Source organism: Lithobates pipiens, unplaced genomic scaffold, assembly GCF_037356315.1.
Source record: "Lithobates pipiens isolate NorthernLeopardFrog02 unplaced genomic scaffold, aLitPip1_a1.2 Scaffold_19, whole genome shotgun sequence".
NCBI lineage: Eukaryota > Metazoa > Chordata > Amphibia > Anura > Ranidae > Lithobates > Lithobates pipiens.
Window position 1 is genome coordinate 204742526 of NW_027507764.1, and position 26512 is coordinate 204769037.

At 45.2% G+C, this 26512-nt stretch overlaps 1 protein-coding gene across 1 annotated transcript in view; it reads left to right on the top strand.

Moving 5' to 3' along the window:
- Positions 1–26512, top strand: part of VPS41 (VPS41 subunit of HOPS complex) — a 487204-nt gene that overhangs the window by 210326 nt on the left and 250366 nt on the right. Inside the window, exon 5 of the mRNA XM_077491629.1 lies at positions 25404–25478. Within this exon, the coding sequence (XP_077347755.1) occupies positions 25404–25478 (75 nt within the window). The remainder of the gene's footprint in view (positions 1–25403; positions 25479–26512) is intronic.

Genomic DNA, 26512 nt, shown 5'->3' on the forward strand with positions numbered 1-26512 from the left:
TTCAGGAAACCATATTGCTTTTGTAGCTCAGCTTATATCAGAGGTAGCGACAGCCCTCCATCTATCAATCATCTGTCCATTGCCTAACTTTCCAGATGTTCAAGCAAGAGAACCACACAAATTGGTCATTCCCAGAGCTTGAAAGAGGTTTCTGTCCACAATTGCTCTTTTCAGTTCATATGATAAGTCTTTCACTGTTCCAGCTGGAATTCATTAGGCAAGAGAGGTTGCCTCCTGGACTTTAGCAAGATTGGTTGTGCAGATGGGAGATGGGTTGTGAGCCTCCTTCAGTGGCAGGATGCATCCTCTTCCAGAGGGGTTGAGGCCTCATAGGCGGCCCAGTTGAAAGCATCTATAGATTCATTCTACAGGAAAGTGCCATGCTGTTCCCAGCAGAAATTTTCAACCTTTACAGAATAGATCTGGGTGCCTTTGTCATCAGTGGGCTTCGGAGGAATGACTATTCAGTCTTCTGTCCCATTTAAAAAAATAAAAAATTATATATAATATATATATAATTTTGGTTTGTTAAGTAGAACCCACCCTGTCAGCTAGGATATCACTAGTATGGTGGCGTCAGGAAAACTGAAAATTGTATCATACTTACTGTAATTTTCCTTTCCTGATGCCAATCCATGGCAGCATACGGACCCACCCTTGTGCATTTCGGTATCTAACTAATTACGAAGAATGGGGCGGGGCTTAACTGGCCTTTAATTTATGCTATTTCATTGGTCCTGAGGTTGGGGAGAAAGGCGGAGCCTATCACTAGTATGCTGCCATGGATTGGCATCAGGAAAGGAAAATTACGGTAAGTATGATACAATTTTCAGTTTTATGACAATAACTTGCATATTAGCCTTTAAAAATAGCACTTTTGATTTTTCACATTCGAGTCTCATAGATTTTAATGGGGTTTGCGTGTTCGCACAAATTTTTAGTCTGTTTGCATGTTCTTCTGCAAACTGAACCGGGGGGTTTTCAGCTCATCCCTAGTGTGGATAACTTCCAATAAGGACAGTCGTTTTGGGGACAACCAGGGATTACCTCACTTTAGAGAGAGTTTCTTCCGTTACCTGTTTTTACTATCAGACAGGAAGTGAAGGGAAATATTCCCCAATGGGACACAGATGGCAAAAATAAACCTTACAGGGGTCATAATCCTCTTACGCTATCCAAAATGGAAAAAAAAAAAAACAGCTTTGCATTTAGTTCAACTTTGACACCGTTCCTTCGGCGCTATAGCAGAATGATGGCTACAGAGTGGGCTTACTTTGCTGGGAGGGCAACTATTGATGTCCTCCTGTGATCACGCTTCCCGCACGCCCACTGCAGCAGCGCTCTGTGATTTACCACGTGATCAGCTGTGTCCAATGACAGCTGATCATGGATGTCAACACAAACCAGTTATATGGCTTTTGTTAAAGTGACATTGGCATTGATTATCAGTGTCCCGATTATCAGTGCAGTCCCATCAGTGCCCACCAGTGCTGCTCATTATTGCTGCCTATCAGTGCAGCTGCCTCAGCACACATCCGTGAAGGGGAAAAATTACTGGTTTGGAAAAAAATTTAACAAGCTATGAATTTTTTTTTTTTTTTAATTTTCTGTCTTTTTCGTTTGTTTAGCAAAAAATTTAAGACCCAGTGGTGATTAAATACCACCAAAAGAAAGCTCTATTTTTGTGAAAAAAATTTATAAAAATGTAAATTGTTTATAGTGTTGCATGACCAAAGTGCAACAGCGCTGAAAATTTACCAGTGCAGGAAGGAGATGAAAGTGCCCAGTAGGCAAGTGGTTAAAGGACAGTGTTACTAAGGCCCCTTTCACACTGCCACAACTTAAGTCGCGTGATTTTACCGCAATTTTTCTGCCATGATTTTGATGCTTTTTTTTTTAGGGAATCCCTGTGTAAACTTGAAGTCTAGGGACCTCCACTTGCATGAAAGTCTGACTAAAGTAGAACAGGGGCAACTTTGAAGTCGGCACGACTTGAAGTCGCACATATATGAATGGTTATCATTGGAAATCGTGGGGAATCATGGGGAACGACTTGTCATGCGATTTTGCAGTCCCAAGTCACAGGACAAGTCGCACAAGTGTGAAAGGGGCCTAAGAGTGAATGTGTGCTTTATGTCTGTTATTAATGTGTTGCCCCTTTCACACTTAAAAGTTGTGCGATTTTGTGGCCGTGATTTTGACACAATTTCTGGGAATGCCTGTGTAAACTTGAGGTCTATGGGCTTGTCCCAAGTTGCAGGACAAGTCACACAAGTGTGAAAGGGGCCTTAGTAAACTTGTAATAATTGCATTTTCTACAACTGATATATATATTCATAAAGTACTGATGTAGTATTTTTTTTCCAACTTCCAAGGTGTAACCCCCAGTAGAACTAATGCAACCCTTTACTAAGTTTTCCAACCCATTTCTACTCTATTTTCTGTTTAAGTTTGACTTGCCTACCTAAGCCAGAAAATGTCCCTTTGGGTTATCTTGGAAGTAGGTTCCAGTGCTAATTATAGTTTGAGAGATATTTATTAATACAGTCTTGGGCTATGTATTAGTACTGTCACCAAGTTTCACTATAGTTAGAACAAGCAGAACTTCCATGTTAAAGGTTTTGTAAATGATAGAATTAGAATTAATAGGCAGGCTAGGGAATAAAGTCTTGCTTCTCTGTGTCACTTGTTTAACCTTCATGCCATGCCCACAAGATTTTGAAACTGTTCTAATGCATTGTATGAAACTTTTAGAACATCTATGCATACCAGCTACTCTCTTAAACTGGGAACGTATTTTAATATACCATCTGATCTACTGATATGTGGTTTGTGAGTTATAAATAGGTCATGTCTATATAAAGTAAAACAGTTTAACAGGCTCTCTACTGCCCTGTCAGATGTACTATATTCTTATCTGTTCAGCACAAAACTGTACTTTTTTTTGTACATCACCAAGCACAGAGCAACTTGGTTATCCCTACGAACAGGTTTATGTGCTACCTGCAGGTTCCTACAGGAAAAGGAAAAACTTCAAGTTTTTTTTTTTGCCAGTGTCCTTAAGTGATGTGAAGGTGAAGTGTAAGTCACGGCTGTGCAGCGCTGTTTGATTTTAAAGTGGCAGTAAAGTCGGGTGGTTGATTTTTACTTGCAATTAAGCCTATAGTACAGGTAAGCTCTGGTCCTGGACCTTCTGCAGACCCAAGGGGTTCCTCTTCTGGGATACCTGGATGACTTTCATGGTTTACACTCTGCAGAGGTTTACAACCCTCAGCCCAGGCTATAGTGATTCCCTCTGAAAAAATGCCTTGCTCTGAGGGCTCACTCTGCCTTGATGCTCAAGGCACTGATTTATGCTTGCCCATATTGTTTACCCTTTACAGCCATGAACCTAACATCAGCATGTAGTGCCATTCTGCACCAAAAAAAATTATCAAGGGTTTTTGCGTTCAAAGAAACGAAGACTCAAGTGAGTCCATAAAAGACACAAGGACACCCCTTGGGATTGGAAAAAGGAAAAGTTCTTTACTCTAAGCATCTTGCACTACCAGCAACTTTATAGCAGAGACCTAAAGCCACTGCCATAATCTGCTTTTTTTTCTCTGGTGATTTGTGGATAGCAACAGATTTGCTGCTGTAACTGACAATGATGTTTCTCTATGACATGCAAGTAGCTACCGGAGCTGACGCTGCTCCAAACATTGCAAAGGAGATTATTTACTAAAGGAAATCCACTTTGCACTGCAAGTGCACTTGGAAGTAAAGTCGCTGTAGATCCAAGGGGGACATGCAAGGAAAATAAATAAAAAAACAGCATTTTAGTTTGAATATGATTGGATGATAAAATTAGCAGAGCTTGCACTCATTTCAGATCTACCCTTAGATTTAGAGCAACTGCACTTCCAAGTGCACTTGCAGTACAAAGTGGATTTGCCTTTAGTAAATTACCCCCAAAGAGTCACTTTCTGCGCAACAAAGCTAAAAAAAAAATCGCTGGAATCACTGCAATACACACCATTTAGGTTTAGTATAATTGCTGCTATATAATCCCTCATGTGACATAAGAGATGACCCTTAGAGCTCTGAAAATATAGAACAGTCTTCCACTAGAACGTGTTTAAACAGATACATTGCATAGTTATTAAAAAAAAGCCTCACTGGTCACTAAGTCAATCCATCGTGTTAAAGTGCTGATTTAAGTAGATGGGAGGGGACAACTATGATTTTTACTATGGCATAGCCATCACAGTGTCCGTCGAATCTTTTTGCTCATAGAACTATAAAGAGATTTTTCATTGTTTGGGCAGCTATCCGTAATTAATTTATATATGTAGATTACATATAATCCACTTGCAGATGTTCAGGTTTTTGGTATTCCAGATTACAGTGATGCCATAAAAAATGATATCAAATTAGAAAACCTCAGCATAATGCAGCACTGTGCCAATATGCAGAACATTTATGTTAATTTTAAATATGAACTGCAGCTTTTTCTCCACAAAACAGCTGCATTGTGCGTGTAAATGCATCACAATCCCACTGTCAGTTTGTGTAACTTGCCTCCTTTAGCTTGTTCTGTGTCTGTGATGTCACTCCTCCTCCTCCTGGCTGAATTTCTGTGTTCTATGACTTCCTGTTTCCTTCATTTTCCAGTCCTGATACTACATCTCCCATGAATCCTTTACAGCCTCTGTAGCTTCAGGGTGGTCTATGGGAGTCGCTTGAACCAATTCTGGGAGTTGATGTGGGTGTTTCTGGGCCTTCATCTAGGCGGTGAATGGTGTAAAAGAGTCATATCTCCTCTTGTTCCATTCTTGTCTTGCACCATGCCAAGGAATAATGGCTTACTGCAAGACTACAGAAGAAGGGCTACGGGGGGGGGAAGGAATTCTAATTGTGATCCATTTAATCCTGACAGTACTTAAAGCAGAACTCTGGGAGTTTAAAAAAAAACCCATTAGTACACCCCCGCACAACACTAAACAGTTTTTTTTTTTTTTTTTTTTTTTTAACAGTCAGGAGTACTTTATTGAAGGAAAAGAAAAATGCAAAATACAGATCCACAATACAGACTTAAATCATGCACATAGCATGATGTATCAAATATACATAACACATACCAAGACTACCCACTGCCCCTCATGTTCACACCCCACTCATCAAGGAAACTGTTCATTATAACAAAGAATTACCCAAGCCAGCAGCGGATGGTCCAGCCTGTCTACTAAGCCCAGAAGGGGGGGGGGGACAAAAAGAAGGGAGGGGGAGGAAAGGGGAGGCAGCTCAACCCTCCGTCCAAGGTGACCATATTTTTTCAAATTTCCAGGGGCACCCACGATTAATGTATGTGAGTTTATAGAGCTGCAAGGCAGCATTTATTCTTTTCTCCCAGGACACGGGGGGGGGGGGGGTTCGGGGATGTTCACCCACACAGTATCTCTTTCTTTGCATAAAACAGAAGGTAAAAAATTAATAGTTTGCTATGATGGGACCTCTGGTCATCATCTACCACCCCCAGCAAAGCCAACTCAGGCGTTACGGGGACAGAGAGTTCCAAGCGGGTGTTTAGCTGTCCAAATATTCCAGACTAGAAGGTCCGCAGGGCCGGGCACGTCCATAACATATGCAGGTAAGCCCCAGGGGATCCCCCACTCCTTGGGCAGCCCGGGTCCCGGCCAGGATACATCCTGGCCAAGCGCACCGGGGTAAAATAGACTCTATGGAGAAATTTAATTTGGATGAGTTTGTCTCCCGCAGAAATAACCAACCTAGGTCCCCTATCTAAGCAGTCCTCCAAGTCCTCCCTCTCTAAAGCTGGGATATCCTCCTTCCACATGCTCCAAAGTCTATCCATCTTGCCCGAATCGACAGGAAGCAGAGGGGCATATAAGGCAGACAAGGGCTTAGACAAGTCCTCAATCGGGTCCAGCTGAATCAGCGGCGCTAAGGGAAATGGCCCGTGCAGCGTGTCTAAGTTGTGCATAACGGAAGAACATCCATCCAGGCAGCCAGTAAGTCTGAGTCATTTGAGAGAATGTCAGCAGCTTCCCGGATAGCATAATATCCCTCAGTACCTTAATGCCAAATCTAGCCCACACCTGTGGATCCGGTATTGAACAAAAATGGGGTAAATTTCCCCAGAGGGGCTGGACCGGAGACCAGCGCCCGTCCAAGGAAAACCTACGCCTTGCAGCACCCTATACTCTAAGAGTCGCCCTAGTTGGGCCAGGCAAATCATCATAGGCTCTCAGTCCCCGATAGGGTAGATTTTGCAGTTCCAGCAAGGAACCTAGGTTCGCCGCCTCCACACACACCGCTGCATTGGAGCGATTGGCTCCAAACCACCGGTATACTGTGACCAACATTGCTGCCCAACAGTACACCCTGAAGTTCGGAAGGGCTAACCCCCTCAGATGGACAGGCCATTGCAGAGTGGATCTAGCCAAGTGCGGAACCGTCCCCCCCCCCCCATATAAACAAAGTTATACACCCATCCACCTCCTGAAAGAAGGCCGCCAGTATCCAAACTGGGCTATTCCTGAAAAAATAATTGAATCTGGGCAAAACAACCATCTTAACAAGATTAATATGCCAAATCAGATTCAGTGGAAGACCAGCCCAAGATCGGCAGTGTTCCTTCAGGAACCGGAGCAGGGGAAGGATGTTCAATTGATAGTACTGGGAGGGACATCTGGTCACCCTTATCCCAAAATATGTAAACTCCTCAACTCTCCTAAGCGGAGTGTGGCCAGACCCCGCGGGGCTCTGCGGGTCCAGTGACAGAATGGTCGACTTCGCCCAATTAATACGTATACCCGACCAGGATCCAAACTTTTCGAACAAGTCTAGGACCTCTGTGAGGGACGGGCCCTCGTCGCCAGGGTACAACAGCGCGTCATCAGCATAGAGGGAGATCTTTTCCTCCACACTGCCGACCCACAACCCCCGAACCTCCCGAGATTCCCTAACCAAAATCGCAAGGGGCTCCAATGCAAGAGAGAACAGGGCAGGGGATAAAGGACAACCCTGCCGCATGCCCCTATGCAGAGCAAAGGACTCGGAGAGCCAATCATTGGTAAGAACCCTGGCCCTTGGTGCTCGATAAAGTAGCTGGATCCAGTGTATAAAACCAGGGCCAAACCCAAAGCGCTGCAGAACCCCCCACAGGTAGTCTCATTCCACTGAATCAAATGCCTTCTCGGCATCTAATGAAGCAATGGAACAGGAGCCAGAGCTCCCGTGCGGCATAGAGAGGTTAAGGAATAGGCGCCTAATATTTATGTCTGTCCACATGAACCAATTTGGATATGACCGACGACAAGCGAGTAGACAATATCTTTGCCAGAATCTTGGCGTCCACATTGATTAGGGAGATAGGCCTGTATGATGCGCAGTCTTGTGGGTCCTTACCAGGCTTGGGTATTAAAACAATAACAGCCTCCTCCATGGACTCGCGCATGGCCTCGGCCCCCGCGAGTCCAGAGAAGAGAGTCACAAGCCTGGGTGCCAGGAGATCCACATGCTGGGAGTAGAATTCGGTGGGCAGACCATCCACCCCGGGAGTCTTCCCACCCTGTAGTCCCCCTATCGCTGCCTGAATCTCTTCCAAGGAGATATCCCTATCCAACTCCATCCTATCTGCATCAGGTAGGGTAGGAAAGGGGACCCTATCCATATACTCCTGTAGTTCAGCCAAGGAATAGTTCACCCTAGAAGAGTAAAGCCCCTGAAAAAACTCTGAAAATCTATTATTGATGACCTCCGGGGAAGTCCCCAATTGGCCCTGGGCGGTGTGCACTCCCGCAATGTGGGACCCCCCCCCCCCCGAGCCGTCGCCAGCCAAGCCAACAGCCTTCCGTTCTTGTTGCCATGTTCAAAAAGCTTTTGTTTCGAGTACACCATACCCTTTTTAGCCTGCTCAACATGATGCAGATTCAGGTCCCGCAGGGCCCTTTGCCATTCAGAATAAGCAGGGTCGCAACGAGAGCGAACATACACCTCCTCACAACCAAGCTCCCTCCCCTCCAGCGTCTCCAATGAAGTAGCCGCCTCCCTCTGAATTGAGGAGATACCGGACACATAGCACCCCCTAACCACGACTTAAAAGCATCCCACACTGTATTAGGAGCTGCGGATTCCCCATTTACCAACCAGTAGTTACATATGGCCTCCTTTATTGCAATCTATCATCCATCGCCCCAAAACCTGGACAGACGCCACAGCCTCAAATTTTGGAGGCTTAGCCAGAGAGAGCGTGATCTGCAGAGGGGCATGATCCGATATCCCACGAGGCAAATGCTCCGCTTCCCTTGTCCACCGCAAAGCCCCAGAAGAAGCATATGCCAAATCTACGCGGGATAGTGCTCGATAGGAGGCAGAGTGGCAGGTATATTGCCGCTCCCGGGGATGGAAGTGGCGCCACACATCTGTGAGATGAAAGGTATAAAAACCAAGGAAGGCCGGCCGACCGTGTGCAGTCTGTCCAGGTCCTGGGATGGCACCAAATTAAAGTCTCTAAAAAGAAAAATACCCGGAGTGTCAAAACTCATCACAGTTTGCATAATGTCATATAGTAATTGCCCCTCCACTGGGGGGGGGGGGGATAGAGACCCACCAACACCATTTTCTGTTCATACAATATTACATGTAGAATCACATTTCTACCCCCCGGGTCCGTACGGACATCCATTATCTGAATTGGTAGAGACCTGCGGACCAAAACACTCACCCCCCTATCGTAAGTAGAGTACGTAGAATGATAATGGGATCCTACCCACGCTTCTACGAAGACCAAGAATCATACTACCCGTTAAATGTGTCTCTTGCAAGATGCACACATGGGGATTATATTTCTGTAAGTATTTAAAAACCATGGAGCGCTTAGGGGCCGAATTCAATCCTCTCACATTCCATGAGACGACAGAGATGGACGCCATAAATCTCTAGTATTAGAATTTGTTGTAGTCCTCAGGCACCCCCCCCCCCCCCGACACACCCAGAGCCCGGCGGGCAGAGTCATTAAAAGTTAGGTGTGGTAGCATGAAAAACATCATGTGAACAGTATACCATGCAAGAAATAAACATTGAAGGCAGCATATTATCTCCTGACCTCTAAAAACCTGTAAACAATGTACCCCTTTGCCTGCAACGGCAGAAACTGCACCCCTAACAACCGTAGGAGGCGTTTCTTACCCCAACCATAACTAGAACAGTCTGATAGAGCGTAGGCTTGTCGCAACTAAAACCTCTGACTAAGCAATAGAAATGCTGGTAGTAGCCATCTTGAACAGTCTCCTGAAAAGTCTCAGGGGCTCAGAATTTGTTTACCACATGACCATGAGCAGCCAAGCTGGTGTCATCAATGTCCATGCCCAGGTCTGCCTCTCCCCACCCCCAGGACCGCCAAGCAAACCACCCACCCCAGAGCCTGCTTATATGTCCCTGTTGCCCCGAGCTCCAGCACCCATACCCCCCGGGGGGGGGGGGGGGCACCAGATTTCCCCCGCAGAAAAGTCATCCTCTGAGATGGGAAGTTCAACCACCGGGGGGCTAGAGCTAGGCGAAGGAGGGGGCCCCCCAAGGGAGAGGGGGTAGCATCGAGACCACCCCAAAATGCGGATGAGACACCTTCACGGCGAAATAAAGTCCTGATATCTTGATAATACAGGGCCCTCCCAACCTCCCCCCCACTCCACCCAGGCACATTACCACTCTGTCCCCCTCCAAGGATTTCAATGGTCATTGGGTGTCATAGCCACAGGAGGCAACCGTGTCCCTGACCTCTCCACGGGAAATGGAAAAAAACAGAAACAAAAAAAGGGTCTGTCCCGGATCAGGGCAGAAGTTCCCCGCTGTCCAACCAAGCGGGGGGCGCAGGACATCTTCAGACAGGATGGGGTCCCTCCAAAAGACAACCACACAGGCCCATCCCAAAAGCGAGGCAACCGGGGCTCCAATATAGTTAACAAACTCGGCTCCATTTCAATACAATTCACTTGGCAGCAGGATCACACAGTCAGATAGGGTGACATAAGCCACAGCCAGACATCAGCGAAGGGGCGGCAGGGATTCAAGCCACACTGCTGCATCCCGGGGAGCAGTGAAAAAGTGTACCGCCTCTCCGTCCTGTACCCACAGTTTAGCCGGGAAAAGGACACTATACTTAATGCCCCGTGCTCTGTCCCGATTTAATGTGGTCAAAGGATCGGCGGAGTTTCTGCATCTCCATAGAGTAGTCCGGGAAAATAAGCAGATTGCAGTTTTGAAATTTCAACTCACCGGCCTTCCAGGCAGCCCTAAGTATCTCATCTCGGTCCCTGAAGTTGAGCAAACGAAAGATCAGTGTGTGCGGATGGGACCCGGGTAACCCTGGAACCGGAGGGAAATCCGATGGGCGCGCTCCACTGTGTAGTACGGAGAAAGTTGTGCCGCAGGGAGGAGACTCTTCAACAGGTATTCCACAAACACAGTAGGGTTTCTCCCCTCCGCGCCCTCAGGCAAGCCGACAATCCGAAGGTTATTCCTCCAGTTCCTGGACGGCATCCTCCGCATGGCCCACTCTCTGCTCCACCTCCATGACCCGAGAAAGTAGCTTATCTAAGTCCTGCCATATCAGCCCAACATCCAGCTGAACTGCCTCAAGCTTGTTCGTCAGCGTGGCCTGGCAAGTAGCAATTGCCGCCATCACTTCCTGAAAGCCCAGCCTTGTCTCCCCCCGACTGTTCCTCCACCTCGGTTTGCGACGTCATATTGTGCGCTCCCTTAGAGGGGGTCGCCGCGTGGGTATCCGCCCGCGGAGTAGTTTCCAACAAGCCGAGAGGAAAATAAAGCTTTTTCCCCCTGTGCCTGGTCCTGCGGGACATCCGGAGGCTAGCCGAGGAGGTTTTGGAAATGTAAATCCAGTGGGACTCAGGATAATTGCCGGATAGCCAGCAGAGCTCTAGCTTCAGCGTCCACTCAGTTAGCCATCCAGGCCACGCCCCCAACACTAAACAGTTATTACATTTTGTGAAATTTCTTACCGTTTAAGAGATATGACTGATTTAATTTTCAGGAAGTCAGCTCTGTAATTCAAAAAATGTATCCTCTTTTCTGGCAGGGAGGATCTCTTGTGATTGCATCTTATCTTATTCTCTCTCTCTATCTGTAATCGGCCTTCATTTCCCATGATTTCTTGGCATGGGAGTGAATGTGTTAGGTACATGAGTCTTGTACATGTAAATGTGAACTCACCCACGTCAACATAAATCACACCCCTCACTCTGCAGCCAGCAAGCCATACATAACACACAATATGATAGGTTACAGCCTTATAAATGCAAAGCATTTTAATATAAATGCAAACCAGTACCGAATGTCAGGGTCCACCACCAGTGCCGCATGTCAGGGACCACCAATGCAGATTATCAGTGCTGATCAGTACGGTGTGACAGTGCAGATTATCAGTGCCCATCATTGCGGTGTCATCATTATGATGCCACCAGTGCCTTATCAGTGCCCATTATTGCAGATCATCGGGATCATCTCCAGTGTGGGGAGAGTTACAGATCATCAGGATGACCGAGCGCATCTCGGGCTGATAGGTCTGTATGTGAGAACACCGCTCACCGCACAGACCCGCCTCCCTGTACTGGAATTGTGATGGACAATGCAGAGCGCATTCTTCCAATGTACAGGGATGTGGGGCTGTACCACGAGCGGTGTTCAGCCAGAGATGTGCTCTGTCATCACGATGATCTGTAACTCTCCCCGCACTGGAGACAGATGGCCGGCGGGGGTGGGGGGGTGGAGTGGAGGAGGTAGAAGAGGAGGAGGATGCCATATCTATGGGCGGCACAGACCAGGGGTTGTGAGACCCCCTCCGTCCACTACAGTGAGCTAGGCAGAATTAGAACTCCCTGCTTGCTTTCAAAGGACTACAAGGGGGGGGGGAGTCAGACTGCTGGCTGAGGTTACTGGAGGCCTAGAGTTCGCATTGTGCGCTAATTTCATTCATTCAGCGGTCTTGCAAACAGGAAATAATCAGGCAATAACGTTTTTTCAGCAAGTTCAGGCTATTGCAGAGGAACTACAGAGCTCACTACAGAACATGGCTGACATAGTTGGTGAATATAGGAGATCAGCAACGAGAACATGCTAAATAGTTTTTTGCCAGGAGTTCTGCTTTAAGATGAAAACATTCACAGCAAGGGGTACCTGGTCCTATAAAGGATTACATTGGATAATGTTTAGAAACAATGTTATAGTTAAAGCAGAATTCTAACTTTCTTTTCACTAGAACTGAATGGAATGATCAATCCCAGCATAGATCATTCCTCTGTACCAGGTCACTCTGTTGCCTGCAGATCCCCTGGTGATCTGGGTTTAGTTGTGGCTTTGTCATGTATATCCTGCTGATAGACTTTGTACCTTCCACAGTCACTTCCTGCAGCAGCTACAGTCTGTAACACTCCCCTTTGTAGACTTTCAGACTCTGTAAATTATGTAATTTCTTTCACAGATCTGATGGTGAGTGGGAATGAATACATCCTAAAAAGGTTTTAATTCCACCCAGTCACACCTACAGAAAGAGTCCAAACCTCCCAAGTCCCACCTCACAGATCACAGTATTATTTAAGAAGGAAACACCTTCATACACAGACTGAAAGCTAGCTGTGCTGCTGCTGGGTCAAAGGTGTGTACATTTATGGGCATTAATCCTAAATGTGCTTCAAAGCTGAACTTCGGGATAAGTAAATATTGTCCAAGAGTCAATTATATTCTTTAAAGAAGTAGGACCAAAGCTGTTTTGACTGTACTTCTGTGGGTCACATAAGTACAATTAGTTCTGCATTCCCATGACCTATATTCAGCTAACAGTGGGCTAAAGTCTGCTAATGGCTGATGTCACAGAGCTGGTCCAGATTCTGACTTTAACCACTTCCCATCCTTTGGCCATTTCTAAGCAGCCTAGGGTTGAAGTGGGTATGCTGAGATCATGGTTTAGGGCGGCTACAACCACGATCCTGGTATTGTTTTTTCGGCGGATGATTCTCTACAATGTAAAAGTTATTTGAGCAGATATAAAGCTGCTCGATCACTTTGCAGAAAGGGGTCACTCCTCCCGCCTCAAATTACCTTTTAGCAGGCTCTCCTGTCTGATCTTTGGACGCAGTGAGAGGAACTGATGTTTCTCCCACTGTGATGTCAGATACCAGAAACAACAAAGATTAGTCACTTCCAATTTTGGTCTCATATAAGCAAGCTGGCTTGTAACAGCATCTGATCAAACTGATTTTGGTTTGATCCGATGCTTTGGAGGCCAGAAAGTTAATCTGGGGTCTAATAGATTCCAGGATCTCATAAAAGAGGACCTGTCACATCCCTTATGATGGCAATAAAATTGATAAAAAATATATATATATATGGGTACAATGTAAAAAATAAATACATTATAAAAAAGAAAGTGCCTTATGTTCACATATATATTAGGGGTGCACCAATACCAGTTTTTTAAGACCGAGTACCAATACTTTTCCTCAAGTACTCACCAATTACCGATACCAATTTTATTGTCATGTGACAGCTTCTCTCCATAAGACCGGGTTCTGTGTGGTCCAGCTTTGACAGCGGGATTTCAGCCTTCCGCTTTGTTGTGTGGTTCAGGAGCAAATTGTCAGTGTATGACAATGAAAATCACACCTTAACTGTGATCAAAATCATACTGGACTCTTTAAAAGCATGCTGCAGCCAGCCCGCAAATGTTCTTGGCTCCATTGAAAAGGCTGCAGGATCACATGTCATGCAAATCAGATGCGGTTCGAAACGCATCAAATTCGCATATATGTGAACCAGGTTTAAAGGTGGCGGTTACAATCTGTGGACTTGAAGGTACTGGTTTTAGTATCAGAGCATTTGCACGAGTATTCATGCAAATGCTTAGTATCAGCACCAATAGCAGTGCAACACACACATTATATCAAAGGTCTCTCTGACTTGTGCATTGACTAGAAACCTCTGCTGGTATGGTCCAAGGTGCGGCTGAGCAGTGGTCAGTAGGGCGTGGATACTGTCTCATCTGCTAAACCTCATGAGAAGGAAGGGCCCAAAATAGATGCAGCACTAGCATAGATGCTTTCTATCACTCGGAAAGAGGTACACTTTAAAGTATCCGGAGACACTGTAAAGGAAAGTGCTAATGTTGGTTGCTGCAACAATGTAATGTGTACATCAGAAAGAAGTAGTTTGTGCTTGGATCAGTGTCTTTGTTAGATCAGTTACCCATGGAGTGTTGGCCAACGGGTGAGGTGAAGCTGTGCTATGGACCCGTGGGGTGTAATCACCTGCTTGTGTTTTGTCCCTCCTCAGGTCTGGTTCTAACAAGTACTGAGATAGATGGCATTGATTGTGTTTGACAGGGTGTCATTGAAATGTATGATCTGCTAATGTTTGGTGCTGTTAAAAGTGATGTGGTTGCCGTGGGTAACCAGAGAGAGGTATTTGAACCTGAAATACCTGTGGTGAAAGATAAAACTGACTTCTGTAAGCTGAAAGGTAGGATCAGGGAAGGCACAATTTACCCAAGAGAGGAGAGTGTGCTCAGGGACCCCAAGAGAAGAGAGGGAAGGCAGAGTATGCAGAATTATAGGACCCTGTTAAGATCCAAGGTGGGATGTACCTGGAAGCACACCTGAAAAAAGGGTTGGGCCTACTCGGCTGATGGCCAGCACAGAGGTGTCCCAACTGCTATGGTGGGTGCAGGTGTTTCTCCCTCAGGATCGAAAAAAGAGGGGGGGGGGGTGTATGTGGCAGAGGGAGGCTCTGTCCCTATGAAAATGGGGTTGAAGTGAACACGTAGTCTGCATATCGGCGGATTGCAGAGCTACAGAGCATAGATTTGAAACAGAGAAAACTGCTCTGGCAGTTTTCTCTGGATATTGCTTGGGTCTTGGGTGGGACAGGATCTCCAGCCTTGTGTCCAGGTCTTGTGGACAGCCATCAGGGTGTATGCCCAGGTGCACACAGCTCATATAACATGGGGCTGGTGAGAGCAGAATAAAGAGGAAGGTGCAGCTGGAGCAGTGGCTGTGAAAACATGAGACAAAGATAAATCATTTCTCCACGTTTTAATGTGACATATAAACTGTACAACTCAATTAAAAAAAAACGATCTGAAATTTTTTTTGGGGGGGGGTGGGGAGTAAAAAAAAATTTGGCTTTTTTTTCTGACCTCCCCACACACGTCCCTCCCGAACTTGACGAAAGCTTTTAAACAATACGGATACATATCCAACCTAAAAATAAATTACACGAAATCTGAGGCCATGAACGTGACATTACCGACCCAGACGTTTATCTTGACGAAAGCCAATTCACCCTTTAGATGGGAATCCCATTCCCTGAAATACTTAGGAATTAGATTGCCTCCACGGGTCTCCCAGGCCTATGATCAAAACTTTACACCCATACTTAAGTCCATTGAACAAGACCTTACGAGATGGCATACAGGAAACTTCTCATGGTTTGGTCGTGCGGCGATCGTTAAAATGACAATTCTTCCCAGGCTTCTTTACTTATTCCGCACACTCCCCATCAAGATCCCGAGGCGATGGTTTCATGCTCTCCGCTCATTGATCATAAAGTTCATCTGGGCGCATAAAAAAACAAGAATTAAGTACGAATCTTTAATTGGGTCAAAGGAACATGGAGGACTGGGAATACCTGACTTTCACAACTACTATGTGGCTGCACATGTAGCGAGAATCATAGATTGGCACTGCCATGGCGACATTAAGGATTGGGTTGTGCTGGAAATGTCAATCATCTCAATACCACTGACTTTCACACTCTGGATCCCTTGGGCGACATATCCGGATGACTTGAAACGACACCTGCTAACCGGGACGACACTTAAACTGATACAGGACCTCTACCAAAAGACCGAAATTACTTCAGGCAGAGGACCCTTGACACCACTTCACGACAACCCGGACTTCTTACCGGGGTTAGGTAACCCACAGCTTCAGACCACCAATGGAGGTAGACCCTTACTAGCCAAGGACTGTTACACACACAACGAGTTGAAAGTACGGAGCTATCTCCAGAAACACGGGAAGCTAGGCACGTTCACTAGGCGCTTGACAAGCTTTGAGTCGGTGTGTCTCTCTGGTACACAAATTAACAAGGCTACTTCAATAGCCTATGAGTGGTTGCAGGAGGCTAAACAGCCAGCAGGTGACGGCCCAGGAGGCGATGGTCGGAGGATCTACAGGTAACAATCAGTGTGAAGCAGTGGAGGAGTGCCTGTGTGTTAGCTCATAAGTGCTCAGTCAGCACTAAGATTCAGGAATCGGCCTTTAAACTACTGACACAATGGTACCTGACACCCCAAAAGTTACATAAATGGAATCCGCAGGTTCCCGAAATTTGCTGGAGGTGTCAGAGAGAGGTGGGTTCCTTACTGCACATCTGGTGGCACTGTCAGCTGATTATTCCCTTTTGGGGTGCAGTGAGGAAGCACATCAGAGCTATAGCGGAAAGCACTTTGACCCTGGATGCCGCTGGCTGCTTGTTGCACATATCCAGCTGGTCTCTGAAGAAGTACAAGCACTCCCTCACCATACACCTACTGAATGCAGCAAAGTCCCTAATTCCAGTGCACTGGAAGTCCTCCTTGGTCCCTTCCGTAAAGGATTGGCTACACAGAGTTGTAGACATTTACGAAATGGAAAACACAAGAGCTCAAGCAAATGAAAAGGTGGAGAGTTTCCTGGGAACTTGGCAACCATGGATTATTTTCAGGCACTCTGCGACATTGGCAGAGATTGTCTCAGGCTAAGTCGGGGCAGTACACTGCCCTAAAGGACAGATCCACATCTCTCGAAGCTACATGGTGGCGAACCCTCTGGTTCTAGGGGTTGACCCTTAATTTCTAATTTCCGATTTCCCCTTTCCCCTTCTATTCTTTTCACCCCTCCTTTACTTATTCGCTTTGTCTTATTTTTTCTTTTTTTCTTCCCCCCCAAGGCCCCTACCCTCCCCCTTTCCCAAGCTTTTCTCTGCTATTCTCTGTCAACTATTCTATCTGTAATTCTCTTCTGAGGCTCTCTAACTCTCCTAATCTCTGTCAAACACAATGGAAACATGTTTTCTGGTTAAATCTGCACGAGGTATTCAAATTCTGTTTGCTAACTCTATTCAGTAGCATTGTTATAGTATTTTGGATTCTCGCTTGAAGTGGAACTATTTGGCTAAGTTGATAGCTATCATATTTTACTACTTTGGTGCCAGCTCCTGGTACGTTGTATTATGGTTCTGTAGATAATCTTTAGTTTATCTGATTGTATAACCGTGGATCACATTGTGTTTCTTGCTCCTATTGTATTATTATTTGCCTCAATAAACTCTTTAATGAAAAAAAAAAAAAAATGTGGTTGCATAAGTGTGCATATCCTCTTATAACTGGGGATGTAGCTGTGTTCAGGAGTAAGCAATTACATTCAAACTCATGATAAATAGGAGCCAGTACACACCTGCCATCATTTAAAGTGCCTCTGATTAACCCCAAATAAAGTTTTTAGCTGTTCTTGTAGGTCTTTCATGACATTTCCTTAGTCGCATCCTACAGCAAAAGCGACCTTCCAAAGCATCAGAGGGATCTCATTGTTAAAAGTTATCAGTCGCGAGAAGGTTACAAAAGAAATTCCAAACATTAGCTATAACATGGAACACAGTAAAGACAGTGATCAAGTGGAGAAAATATGGCACAACACTTTCACAATAAATTGGACGTCCCTCCAAAATTTATGAAAAGACGAGAAGAAAAATGGTCAGGGAGGCTGCCAAGAGGCCAATGGCAACATTAAGGGAGCTGCCGGAATATCTGCCAAGTACTGGCTGTGTAGTACATGTGACAACAATCTACCGTATTCTTCATAAGTCTGGGCTATAGGGTGGCAAGATGGAAGCCTTTTCGTACGAAAAAAAATATCCAAGCCTGGCTAAATTTTGTAAGTCTCCCACAAGCACGGAAAATGTGTTCTGTCTGATTAAACCAAGGTTGAACTTTTTGGCCATAATTCCAAAAGATGTGTTTGGTGCAAAAACACTGCACATCACCAAAAGAACACCATACCCACAATGAAGTATGGTGGTGGGAGCATCATGCTTTGGGGCTGTTTTTTTTTTTTCAGCTGGAACAGGTAAAAGGAATTATGAACCGTTCCAAATACCAGTCAATATTGGCACAAAACCTTCAGGCTTCTGCTAGAAAGCTGAACGTGAAGTGGAACTTCATCTTTCAGCATGGCAATGACCCAAAGCATTCATCCAAATCAACAAAGGAATGGCTTCACCAGAAGTAGATTCAAGTTTTGGAATGGCCCAGACCAGAATCCAATTGAAAATATGTAGGGCGATCTGAAGAGAGCTATGCATAGGAGACGCCCTTGCAATCTGACAGTTTTGGAGTGTTTTTTTGCAAAGAAGAGTGGGCAAATATTGCCAAGTCAAGATGTGCCATGCTGCTGGACTCATACCCAAAAAGATTGAGTGCTGTAATAAAATCAAAATAAAATCAAAAGATACTTCAACAAAGTACTAGTTTAAGGGTGTGCACACTTTTGCAACCATATATTTTTATTTCTCTTATATTCACCGACGGACACAGCTCCTCTCTTAGTCATTGGGTTGTTACGCCCACCTTTAGGAGAATACTAGGTATTACTTGTTATGTAACACACAGAACTCTCCAGTTCCGCCCCAGGGGGCAGTCCCTTAGGTAACAACCCTCCAGCCTGCCATGCAGTCATCAGTTTTATTTTGCTTTGTGAAGGAGAAGGACCTAGGAACCCTGACGGGCCCATCGTTCTGTGTTTTTTTTTTTTTTTTCTGCAGAAGCTTGGCTTTTTGCGCAAGATGATAGATCCTGTGATCTGCTATCAACGGCCGGCTGGGTGACTGGCTGGATACCCTTATCCTTGTAGTCTCCCCAGCCTGGTCATCGAGCGTGTGCAGGTCGCAGCTACGCTCTAGGCCGGCCACAACTAAACCTCAGCTCCAGAGGTGGTTGGTGAGCTTTTATGCTCCGGGGCACACATATGACCGGGCTACTAATGTCTGTGTCAGTGTGCAAGGCCAGCAGCCACCCTGTACTGATCAGAGAGTGGGTCTGTAATGGGCATTCCCTGGGAGGTCGATTCGGGGGTCCCTCACCTCCCTCTCTTCTCTCCCTGTCCCTTTCTCCCTCCCCCCTCCCTGGGGGGATGCTTCAGAGCGGTGTGTGTGTGTCTGTGCAGGGGCTCTCCGGGGGGCTCTCACCTGGGGGGGGGTGGCGCTGGCTGGCTGTGTCCTGGGTCCTGTTTTTTTCATGTCCCTGGAGGTGCCTGTGAGGCTGGCTTGTGTCCTGTGCAGCACTGTGTTCACCGCCATTGTTTTTCTCCCTGTCCTTCTTGGTTTTGCATTCTTGGATATGGGAAAGCATGCTCTCCTGGGCTTCGGCGGCCATTTTACCTGTGGTTGTCCCTATACTGGACATCGGTGGCCATTTTCTAGAAGCCTGAACACGTTTTTCAGTGTTCTCTAGCGACAGCATGTGCTCCTATGCTCTGGCGGCCATTTTCCCTGTGTTTGATGTCCTTATACTGGATGCTGGGTGGCCATTTTCTTGGAGCCTGAGCACACTTCAGAGTGGTTCAAGCTATGCCTCTCCACATGGTCGATGAGACTACAAGGGCGTCCAATCAGGATCCAGTCAGACAACACCACTGCAGTGGTATTTGTCAATTGCCAAGGAGGAACAAGAAGCTCAGCCACCACACGGGAGGTCGCTCGCATAATTCGGTGGGCAGAGTGACATGTACCGAACCTGTCGGCCATTTACATCCTGGGAGTGGAGAACTGGCAGGCGGACTATCTAAGTTGGCAGATGCTGGACCCAGGAGAATGGGCGTTGCATCTGGAGATATTCAGGCTGCGCTGGTAGCTCCGTGGGGTCAGTATCAGCTGATTTATACCTTTCCCCCACTGAAACTGTTACCACATCTGCTTCGCAGAGTGGAAGTCAAAGGTATTCCAGTAATTCAGATTGGTTCCAGCGTCCCTGGTACACAGACCCGGTGCGTCTGGTGGCAGCCGCTATGACAGGACCTTCTGTCTCAGGGTCCAATTCTCCATCCTGCTTTACCATTGCTGGCTTTAACGGCATGGCTATTGAGAGCCAGGTGTTGAGGAACAGGGGTCTGTCGGACTCGGTGATTCCCACTATGCTAAGGGCACAGAAATCTTCTTCCAGGAATATCTATCATCATACCTGGAAGGCCTACATCTCCATGTGTGAGGAGAAAGGATGGCATCCGCGTTCCTTTGCTATATCCAGGATCCTGTTGTTTCTTCAGCAAGGAGTAGACCAGAAATTGGCGTTAAGTACCATTAAGGGACACATATCAGCATTGGCTGTCTTTTTTCAGTGACCCCTGGCATCTCACTGGTGAGTACCTTTGTTCAAGGGGTGACAGACGTAGTCCCTCCGGTACGTCCACCGTTATCCCCATGGGATCTGAACCTGATGTCATCGGCGCTTTAAAAACCGCCATTTGAAAATATCAGGGAGATCCCTCTGTTGACTCTTTCCCAGAAAGTGGTCTTTCTAGTGGCCATTACATCGGCCAGGAGGGTTTCGGAACTGACGGCCTTGTCCTGCAAGTCGCCCTACCTGGTTATCCACAAGGATAAGGTGTTACAGTAGGTGCCAGCGATATTGTGTCATTCTTGCCACTTTTATCGGCGAGATTGACACCCTGCAAGCCCCATCGTGGGAGCCAGCCCCGGGGGGGAAACGTACAAAATCTGCAAGGGATCAAATAATTATTCTCCCCACTGTATGTGTGTATGAATGTATATACATCCTGGGCAACAATACAGTGCCTTCATTGTTTTTCTTGATGGCTACTATCCAGCACTCCCACCTCCATTAAGATAAACTTTGGTAGTTTTTTGTGGATTGTTATATGGGCAAATTTTTCCAGACCGCTCTACTGATGTAATGGGGTTGATTTACTAAAGGTAAATATATTGTGCAGTGTAAGTGCACTTGCTCCAGAGCTTAGTAAATGAGGTAAAGCCTCACTTTGCTAAGAATACTCACATGCAAGGAAGGTTTAAAAAAAAACAGCATTTTTGCTTGTATGTGATTGGGTGATAGAAACCAGCAGAGCTTCCCCTCATTTGAGCTTCCACTATGATCTAGAGCAAATGCACTGTATATTAGCATTTAGTAAATCAACCTACCTATATTATTTTACGTACGTTGTACCTTTTTCTTTTTTTTGTATTTTTTGTTTTTCTCTTTAATTTAACAGTTTCAAGATGGCAGCTTCCTTGGCTGAAAATGTTAGGAAAGTTTACTTTCACTTTAAGGCAATCCATTCTTTTAAATAGCATAATGCACCACAGTGAGTCAGAAGTTGCTCCTGCAGCATTTTCAGTAGAACAGCGGATTGAAACACAAAGTAGTGATTAATCGCATGTTGTGGTGTGCTGCAACTGTAAGGAAGAAGCTTTGGGGCGCTATTCACAATTCTTTGCACCCCAGTGCAGCAGCACACTTAAAGTGGCATTCCACTCATTTGTAAGGTTGGCAGCTACAAAAAGTGTAGCTGCTGACTTTTAATAAAAAGACACTCACTGTCCCACAGTCCAGTGATGCGGCCACCCGCAGCCTCGCACCTCTCCCTACTCCACTCTGCGGCGCCATCATTGCAGGTGTGGGTGCTCAGCTGTGACAGCTAACGGCTTCACAGATGGATGGGCACTGCCCTGTGCCAGGCAATCTTCTGGGAGCTGGGGCCAGGCAATCTTCTGGGACCTGTGACGTGTCCCAGAAGATTGCAAAGAGAAAGGGGCCATCTGGGGGGGGGGGCGCGGCAACATAAACAGGAGGTGGGAAAGGAAGTACATGTGAACCCCCCCCCCAAAAAAAAATGACATGCCAAAGGTGGCGGGGAGTGCTTACAGTGGATGTTCCACTTTTAGGTGTTACCACAACACATTGGTGTAAACAGACCCTTAAAACCTGGTCAAAGCTCTAATGCTTATTCACTGTGTCCTAAAGTAAAAATAGTAAAACATTTGCCTAAAAATACACATTAAAAGAAATGAAGGCAATGTATTTTCTGTTTGTTGTATAATCCAGCAGACATGTTTTTAGTAGTCTGAGGATAAATCCTCAGAGTTCAGGAGAGACGTATATTTGGAACAAGAAGACCTCTTATATAAAAATCTATACTTTGGATGGGAATAGTAAAAGTTCAAAGGTATTGTACAGAAAGTGAATTTCTGTTTCTGTATTGTAGCAGAATAGAGTTCACTCAGAATTATCAAATAGCAGCCTTTACAAAATCATTAAAAAAAATGGCAGAAGGCCTGGCGTGTTTGGGTTCTATTACTTTCTGTGATTTTTAACCATTTGGATGATTTAATATAGGCTGCATTTGGATAACCCATTATGGTAAAATGCTGGATGTGTACAGTAAGTAAACTTTTATATAATGCTCTGCTCCCTCTTCTTATTTCCCAAGTTCTTAAAGGGATACTGCCACCATGCTAATCCAGCGTGATTATAGTATGTACAGTTTACTTTTTTTTTTTCTTTTTTTTTTTAACAGTTATTTCAGTATTCTACTTCCTGGGGGCTGTTGTAGGGTTTACTATCCACCAAGGTAAATGAACAGCAGGGATACCTTACCTTCTAGTCCCTTTGTGTCCCTGCTTTTCAGAGTATGATTGCAGATTAAAGTCCTACTCTGCACCCCAGCGGAAAGGCTTTCCCTCATTCAATTGAATTGTCATTCATATGCTGTTGGAGTGAACCTAGGAATTGCCTTCTTCAAAAGTAAGCTTACGTTGCATTTGAATAAGCTTTATTTGTGTAATGGCAGCGCAAAAATAAAATGATTCTTAAGAGAACAAAGGAGCTGCGATAAGCCTTAAGCCCTTACTGTATGTTTAGATCTACACCATAAATAAATCACTAGGCTCACCGTATTATTACAAAAAAATCCAGACATGAGTAATCAGAAATTGTTTTAGCCAAATATTCCCTTCAAGGGTCTCTGGAACTCATATGTCCTGCAGCTATGATAGTCAGTTCTCTACATTTTTCCCACAGTAAATCCAATAGAGACGGAGTAACACAACCCACACCTTTGTTTTGCATTCTGGAACTGTAGTACAATATGATTTCTAGCTGATTTTTGACAGGAAATACATTAAAATGCTTATAGCTCTAAAAAAAAAAAGAAAAAAATGCATGTCCTGTTCTCCCACTTCAGGTTTCTATGCTGGCACAAGTGAGCAACCTCTATACCATTTATCACATGAATCACACTTGATGTGATTGTAGCCGTATTAGTGCAATTGTGACAGAGAAATTTGGGTACTGTCCGTGCTACTTTTTTTATTTGCACTAACATACAATTTTTCAGGACAAACTTTCGGGGTATGTCCCCTTCTTCAAGGTCCAAGCGGTACTCAGTACTGCTTGGACCTTGAAGAAGGGGACATACCCCGAAAGCTTGTCCTGAAAAATTGTATGTTAGTGCAAATAAAAAAAAAAGTATCACGGACAGTACCCAAATTTCTCTGTCACAAGAATCAACAGGCACAAAGTGTATGCTGATGAGGGAAGAGGTGCGTCTGACCAGGTCTGTTAACTTATGAGGTACTCTGGGCAGCGTGGTCAAAGGCTGTTCAACCTAAAAGTCATGTTTAAACACATTGTGCATCTCAAAGAAGATTTCAAGTGATTGTTGTAAAGCTTGTTTTTTGGGGGTTTTTTTGTTTTGTTTTTTAATAAAAATTTCAAACATGTTACATTGCTTTGTGCAGTGGTATTGCACAGAGATGCCCCAAACCCCCTCTATTGGGGTCTCCCGCCAGCAATCTTGGCTCCCTCTCTTCTGTGTCTGCTCCCCAAACTTGTGGGCTTGATCCCAAGCTGGGCTGTGTGCATCTTTAGACACACACAGTGGGACTCGGCACTGCCCCCACTCCCTCCTCGCAGGATTTGACTGACAGCCGCAGATGCCAATGGCTCCAGCTGCTGTCGAGTATCCTGAAGAGAGGGAGAGAGAGAGAGGGAAAAATAGCTGCTGCAGATACAGTGCTGGATCAAGATTGGGTTCAGGTAAGTATTTAAATTGGTAGTAAACTCTGTTACACCATTTGTACCTACAGGTAAGCCTATAACAAGCCTATAACAAGGCTTACCTGTAGGTACTGTAAAATATCTCCTAAACTTGCACAGTTTAGGAGATATTCAGAGTGCATGCAGCCGGTGACATCAGGACGCATGCACTCTGAAGGTCCAGCTTACAGTGCCGGACCTTCAGAGCACCTGCTGGAAACAGCAGCTCCTGCACGCAGTCACGGAATTGACGTCATCGTGCCCCCAGCCACTCGTGTAGCCAGGGCCCGCAAACCCGAAAGGAAGACGGGGCAGATGTCAGCCCTCTAAGCAGCTGTAATGCATACTAGCACATTATGCCCATTGCCTTACAGGGATTTTTTTTCCCCAGAAGCTGTGGGTTTACTACCACTTTAAGGGGATGGGTGGCATAGACACATGAAGGTTTATTACCTTAAAAGGGTTGTAAAGGCAGAAGTGTTTTTATCTATGCATTAAGATAAAATCCTGTGTCCCCCTAGCCCCCTTAATACTTGCGTGAGCACCATCTCTATCCAGCGATGTCCACGAGTCAGTTAGCCAGTCAGGAGAGAGAGGGGGCGGGGCCAAACCACAGCTTTGTGCCCGAATGGACACACGGAAATGCAGCTCATCTTGGCTTCTCCAATAGCAAGCTGCTTGCTGTGGGGTCAGTCGACAGGAGGGAGGGGGCAGGAGCAACGAAGAGGGACCCAAGAAGAGGAGGACCCTGGTTGCCCTGTGCAAATCCACTACACAAAGCAGGTAAGTATAATATGTTTGTTATTGAAAAAAAGACTTTGTAATCATTTGCCTTTAAAGCCACTTTAAGACTAGAAACAGTATGTCTGTGATTTAATTTGAGCTTAAACCTATACTACAATTCAAAGGCATGATTTGTTAATGTTTCTGATCTCTGTAAGTGCCCATGAAAGCACTGACCGAATATTAAGGATACATGAGAAGTTACCCAGTTAACCATTACTCTGGCAGAGAGTGTATCCTACTTTCCTGGAGTCTGAACACCTCTTTATGTCATAGACAGTGCATTAGAGCTTGTGTTTGTGTGTTAAAATTGTACAAATATAAAAAAATCTGCATTCCAATTTAAAATTGGTGGCACAAGATTTAAAATGTGTGTCCATAGGTGATTTTATTTATTTTTTATTTTTTTACTTTGCAAGACCTTTTTTTATGATCTTATATTTTGTATTCTGTCTTGCAGAGCTCTGTGAAAATCAATCAGATTAGCCTGGATGAAAGCGGGGAACATGTAGGCATCTGTGCAGAGGATGGCAAGGTATATCATGTTTAATTACTATTACTATTGTGAAGGACAGTATAACATCTTGTATTTTGTTTTGAATGGCTGCTAACTTTTATGGCTAACAGAACTGGTAAACAATAATGAATAAAACTGTCAAAGCCCAATTGTCAAGTTAAAAGTAGACAACACCTTTTTGTTACATGTTATGCTGTATTTTGAGAGACAAATATATATTTTATTGTGCATAATAAAATATAAGAACAGTTGAGGTACATCCTTATATCCATCATTACAAATGGTACAGTATACATTTTATATCAAAAGTAGGAAGAGTACAATACAAACAGGGATAACGTATCAATAAAGGTATGTGGGGGGGGGGGGGGGGGGTGGAGAAGAGGAAGGTTTGACGGAATATGATAGGTTTAACCTTTTAAGGGGTGGTCACAGTGGAGAGTAACATTAGTCCAGGGGTAAAAGCAAGAGTCCGAAGTGGAGAAGTCTATCCAAACAAGCCAAAGAACCTTGAACTTGTCAAATGTGTCGTTATCTAGAGCCAACATCTGGGAGGGGAGTAGTGGTCCTTTTCCAGAATAAAGGGATCAGTTGTCTAGCCGATGACAGGAAAAAACGCAGTAAATTACCTTTCTGGGATTCTATGGAACCTGGAATCATAGACACAAGAGCCATTTCTGGGGTATGTGTCAGGGGCCAATCATATAGGCCGCTGTGTATGGGAAAAACCTGGGACCAAAAGAGTTGAATTTTTGTGAAATTCCACCATATGTGGAGATGACTCCCCTCAGCTGCTCCACACCACCAACAGGTAGGGGGAACCGACGGGAAAATGTTGTGTAAGGAGTTGGGGGACCCTATACCATCTGGAGATTTTCTCTTGTGTATAACAAGATATGGAGGATTTATAAGTAAAATTAACGACTTTTGCCAGTCAATCAAGGTAAGCTCCTTCCCCAGTTCCATGGATCACCTCTGGGTGTATGGGGAATGTTGATCATGTAGTAATGCATATAATAATTTATAAATGGAAGACAGTAGGTGTCTGGGTG